The 6,374-nt window shown below is 32.2% G+C and overlaps 1 protein-coding gene across 1 annotated transcript in view; it reads left to right on the top strand.

The window, feature by feature from the left end:
* The window catches only part of LOC111089065, an 8,608-nt gene extending 6,330 nt beyond the window's left edge, over window positions 1–2,278 (top strand). The window contains exons 3-4 of the mRNA XM_022400809.1: window positions 342–418; window positions 1,019–2,278. Coding sequence (XP_022256517.1) covers window positions 342–418; window positions 1,019–2,278 — 1,337 coding nt within the window. The remainder of the gene's footprint in view (window positions 1–341; window positions 419–1,018) is intronic.
* Window positions 2,279–6,374: the final 4,096 nt, after the last annotated feature.

The following is a 6,374-nucleotide window of genomic DNA, read 5'->3' as shown; positions in this document are numbered from 1 at the left end:
CCGTTATAACACATTTTCATCTCATCATTTAATTTCTGTTGTACATATATTGTTGTATAAAAGATATTTTAAAGTGATTCATCAGAAGGAAAATGAAGTTTTATAATAATAGAATGTACATTGTGAAGGTCATGAATTTATCAAACATGAATCAAAAATAGCACCTGAAATACATTCTAGTCCTGCGAAGTCTCAGAAGTAAAACTCGTAGTTTTCCCAATTTTATTAATATTCAACAATATTTGTTTTTTAATCTGCATGAGCCGAATTTTTATATTATGTAATGCAAGAGTTAGTTTAGGTGAAAACGCATAACATAAATTTCGTATTTTTTTTTACAGGCGTTGTTGCCTGGGCAGTAAACGCTGAAACTGTAATGGGAAGAAGCAGAGTTAACACATCATTTATGCCTAATCAGGTAACTTGTGAAAAAAAAGCTTGTACTCGTAACTTTAAATTAACTGCTATGCATATAGTTGGTGTAATTATTTAATTATTTGTTGCTTGGTTCTTAACTAATTGGACTTAGATTATCAAATGTATTAATAGTTATTATTAGGCCAAAGAAAAAATAATATATCTAAAATATTTAACTTCTAAGTTTATTCTAAAATTATAAATTAAAGTAATTAAGTCTAACGTGTGAATTATAGCTTTGCTGTATATGTTGATAAAGTTTAATTTACTCCTATTCAATAAGCATTAGACAAAAGAGTTGATTTTTGAGAATTTTAAAAAGAAAAGAGCTAACTGTATATACATATATATATCAAAGTTTTATAGGTGACTGTATAAAAATTAAAGTTTTTGTAAAATAGCTAACGTATTACCAGGGCAGGTGAGAGTTTCTTTAGTACTCTAGAATATTAGAAAATAGAATATAAAAAATATTATTAGGTTGTATCTGTGATGAGATTTTAGTTCGAACCTTGTTGCTGAATACATCAATCCCTGTCATTAATACAAATTTTTTGTAATCTTTTCTTACTATTAATCTAATGTATTTATCCAAATATAGATTGATAGTGGAACTGGTGGAAGAAAACAAAGTCATAGTTTGTCATTTTTGGAGAATAGAGTAGACAGAGGCTTCGGTACAAATCATGTTCTAAGCAGACCCATGAGCAAGTTCCCAGTCGTTACTATGAGAAGTGGTATTACTAGGGACTTCTCAAAGAACGACGCCATTTCTAGTAGTTCTGGTCAGTCAAAAAAGAACAATGATGACGTATTTTTTGTCCAGTACGTGCCGAATGATAAAAAGAAATACGATCCAATGATGGAAAAAGAAATGTCTGTTGAAAGTTCGATTGACAATCGAGATTCGTCAACAAAATTAGCGATAAACAAAAATACTGACATTAGTGATTTACTGACAAAATTTATTGAAAAATCCAAAGACAATGGAAAAAACTCACGGCATTCTCTTGTATTTTCGCCTTCAACGATTAAATCTACGAAGAAGATCGCCAAGAGTTCTTTTTCGCAGTTGGCAAATAATCCAAACTACAGAGTTCAGTTCGATGAGGATCTTGATTATATTAATCCTTTGGATGGCTTACAATTATCCGATGATACAACATTAAAGAGTTATTCCACGAGATCTGAAAACAGTGGAAAATCATCATCCCAGACCTTGGGCCCTAATAGGTCTGGTGAACAACCGCTTGTACCTAATAAACAATCAACCATCCAGAATGATGGCGGTTACTCTGGTGGTTCACCACAAAATTATGGAGGATATGCTCCTTCAGCTCCCCCTCCTTCTTCCAGTTATCCATCTAACAACTATGGACAACATCCTCCTCCTTCTGATTATCCTCCTTCCAGTTATCCAGCACCTGTTGAGAGCTATCCATCCAACAACTATGAACAACAGCCTCCTGCTTCTGATTATCCTCGTTCCAGTTATCCAGCACCTGTTGAGAGCTATCCATCCAACAACTATGAACAACGTCCTACTGCTTCTGATTATCCTCCTCCCAGTCCTCCAAAAATAGACTACAAGAATGATGGAAGTTACGATAATGACTATCAGGAAAGCAGCTACGTTCAGGGGTATGACGACCACGTTCCCTCTAAGGGGCTATCATTACACATAGGTGGGGGTGGCGGTCATGGACTAATTAATCCTATCAGTTCTTTATCAAGTCTTCTGCTTCCTAGCCTGGGGAAACCCAAAGTCAACCTCAATGGACGAGTAGTGCTTGGAGTTGTTCTGGATAAAGGAATCGGACTGGGGGGTAACAAAGGGCTCCATGGTGGTTATATCGGTTAAATAGTGTGGAGCATTAGTCAGGACGTTATCTTTCAGACTAAGGCTAAGCTCAAATGAGCAAATTTTGCCTAATTTCAATATGTTGAATTTTCTTGCCCCGGTTGAATCGAATTACGTGTGTGAATATATGTAATATTGGATAATTTGAAATAAGGTTTTATGACAAAAAAAAATTGCAACTTTGATTTTTTAACTTGCCTTAATAAAATAACACTATTATAATAAGTTTATAAGTCCAAAATAAAACGAACGATAAGATTCATTAGACATATGGTTTTAGGCTTACTTAGCGCAGTGGCGAGCTTCAGAGTGTCTTTGACGTTTTTTTTTTTACATAAAATAGTTTAATATATTGGTGTGTTGAACATCATCCAAACACCTATACAATATAGCGATATAGGAATTCATTTTATGGTCACCTTTTTTCTATTTCGCCTATAAAAACTTTTGTATTTGACATTTTGTCAGACAAACCACGAGATCTTTTTTCTACTAATAGTAGTACACGCTTATTGAAGTGTCACATAAAATAACTGATCCATTTTCAGAGGTTCGTTTGGAACTAATTAATCTGAGGCTAATGAAACTTTTAATTTGTGTTTGTGCGGAAAGAAAAAAAATCATGTGTTTATGTTTTATGTCATTTTTCTTTTTTTCTTCCAAGTCCAGATTTTAGGTTGCAAGCGTGAATGGTGATAAATATAAATATATATAAAGTTATGAAGTAAATTTAACGTTTTTTGCCAATAGTACTTTGTACTTACAAATATATTACAGTTATTAAAAGTCGCTTAAGCACATCACTTTCTTCGCAGAATTGCGAAATCATTGTACCATTGAAAAAGTCGTGTTTCCTAAGCCTGATGGGATACTACAGAATAGCCAAAAGCAAAGAAGTCCACGGGGCTTTATCGAACACGTTTTTATAACGTTGCGGACATGTTTGGTAATCTTCTATTACCGAAAGCCTGAAATAGACTTTGTGTGCGTGTCTATGTACTGTTTCTAAAAGGCATATTTACGAACCTTTCGGTGTGAGTTTTTGTTAATTAGTATTTTAGTTAACAGGAAATTGTCTAAACATGTTTGATTTTTATTAATATTGCAACAAATATTAGCAGTACTTGTCTTTGTGGATATAACTTGTCATTAAATTCTCATTAAGATGCAAAATAATTTACTGCCAGCTCTTCTATATTTTGAGTGTTAACTTCAATTGGATCAAGAATTTATTAAGGTACCAAAATTTAATAATTAATTTATTACCATTGTAATAATTATATTTTAGGTAGTTTGTTAATACCTACTAATGTTGGCTCAGCGGTAAGTCTGGGGATTTATAATGCTTTGTGCATAATAACATATAAAAAACTATCTAATAGTTTAACCAGTAATTATGATTTTTTATGGAATTTCAGTTTAATCAAAATTTGTCCTATATTTTAATGATTTTTTTACTGTAAACACTACAGGTTTTTGATTAAATTAAAGCTTTTGTCGCAATATTTTTAGAAGCGGAAAATACACAGAATAAAAGATTTATGGTAACGCAATACTAGTGGAGTGCAAACTTAATCTGCGTGTGATATCACGTGTTGTAGTTAAACACTTTTATTGTATATGGAAAAGAAATTATGTAACTTTGTTCCCGTTTAAGCTATAAAATAAATGCAATGCATTTCGTTATTTTTCATATATATATAACCTGAGGGAGAGATGTAATAAAATCATTTTTAGATAATTCTTTATCTTAACCGTCAAAACAATTTACCTAATTTGAGAGATTTGTTGTTTTATAGAGATATGTGAGTAACTGAAGTGTTTTGTTTTGCAGAACACATTTTGTATATTAGTATGTGTGTTCAATTCATGTAAAAAGAAATAATTAATGTCTCTTGCTTTGATTGTTATTACTTTGAAACAATGAATACTGTACTTGATTGTTATTATTTTGAAACAATGAATACTGTACTTGATTGTTATTATTTTGAAACAATGAATACTGTACTTGATTGTTATTACTTTGAAACAATGAATACTGTACTTGATTGTTATTACTTTGAAACAACGAATACTGTACTTGAAACATTTTTTATAGTTACTATACGCTAAATGTATGAAATGATTTAATCAAAAGTGATACGTTTAAGGTACATTGATGTAATTAAGATGTAGTATTTGTGTGAAATAAAAGAGGCAGGCACCTCCTATAAACTTTTCTCTTTTGTTTCATTGATCTTAGAAGTATAAAAATCATGACCGAAAGAACCGGATGAGCGCATGAAATACTTCACTTCTGGCATTGCCCAATGTGGTGTCGTTTTCCCGTGACATTTGAAAGTTTTTACTGTTTAAAATTTTGCTTTAAACTAAGATGTGTTTAATTTTAAAGCTTAATCTAAGTCAGAAACAATTAATCATCTTTTACTCTCGTGATTAAAGCATTCGATTCACAATCTGTTACGTGGAGTGGTATTTACTTTATCTTTACCAAATAATCCAAAAAAAAGAACCCAGCCAACAACTGTGCACGTTACAATAAAATGTACTGGTTAGTGCATCGTTAGTTTATTTTTAACTTTTTTCCGGTTTGTAAAATGTTTCCACCTTATTCGATTTTTATCACGAAACTAATTTATAAAATGTGTTGATACAGTTTTTGTAGTTTTTCCTACCGTTTTATAAAATATGTTTATTAAATATACATACAATTCATTGTATTAAATCTGTTAATGTTCTGGTGAACTTAAGCTTTTACATCTTTTTCAAAGAGTAAACAAAAACCAAACAAGTTTTACACAACGCTGAAAAACACACGTATATAAAAGTGCGTGCAAATAAAATAGTGATTACCTTTATACGTTTTACCGTTTAAGGTGAATAAGTCACATGGGATATAGCCACAACGTCAGCTAAACCTATTTCTGCACTCGTGGCATCCTCCCGTTTCAACTTCAAGAGTTATAGTAGACATGGCCTTTGATAATCCCAGTTTAATAGAACTGAAAAGAACTAATCACTTAGTAACTATTATAGCCCAATTTGTATCTCATTCACAGTTAATACGCTCAGTTGGGTACCAAAACGTAACAAACAAAGAACTATACATTATAAAGATACTTCAATAAGAAATTCGATACCTTTAGATATGGGCCTCAGGCCGGCTGGAAGTATTTGTGCTATGGAGGGGCGCCAACTTATTTAGAGGAGGGGAGCGTATTTTGGAAAAGGTAATCCAAATCAATTTCACTTCAGAGTGGTTACAATAAACAAGTAAATAAATCCTATCACAACACAACATCATGAAAGAGCCATAGAACACGAGTTGTAAAATTATATTCTTTCCCGAAAAGTTTTTCCTTTTATTATATATAATTATAATTATTATCAGCGCATTAGTGATATTTACATTTGAGCTACTTAAAATTAATACCATAAAACAGTAAGCAGGCCCTCTACCGAGTGGAATAAACAAATTCTTACTATAAAGTTATGAATGTACATGTAATATTTACTTTCAACTGACTGGACACTGTTACATATAAAAATGTGTATTTATATAAAAGCTTTCGTAAATAATCTGACTCATTTAAACGCAATTATTTCCCCCTGTACATTATCTGTAAATCAATGTTTACATTCACTTTTATGAATAAATAGATAACTGAACTGTAGAGCAAATGACACAAAACAGAAAGACAATAGCCTAAACTTCTAACTATTACCAACAATAGGGTAATGCAGTGGTACTACAGCTCAGTACTAGAATATAACTCCGTTCTCTAACGTTTAGAGTAGTACTACAGCTCAGTATTAGAATATGACTCCGTCCTCTAACGTTTAGAGTAGTACCACAGCTCAGTACTAGAATATGACTCCGTCCTCTAACTATTACAGTAGTACCACAGCTCAGTACTAGAATATGACCCCGTCCTCTAACTATTACAGTAGTACCACAGCTCAGTACTAGAATATGACCCGTCCTCTAACTATTACAGTAGTACCACAGCTCAGTACCAGAATATGAATCCGTCCTCTAACGTTTAGAGAAGTAGTACAGCTTTAGATGATGAGGACCTTGCAAAGGAGTTTTCTA

The sequence above is a fragment of the Limulus polyphemus genome, unplaced genomic scaffold (assembly GCF_000517525.1).
Source record: "Limulus polyphemus unplaced genomic scaffold, Limulus_polyphemus-2.1.2 Scaffold5159, whole genome shotgun sequence".
Taxonomy (NCBI): domain Eukaryota; kingdom Metazoa; phylum Arthropoda; class Merostomata; order Xiphosura; family Limulidae; genus Limulus; species Limulus polyphemus.
This window is presented reverse-complemented; position numbering and strand designations above follow the sequence as displayed.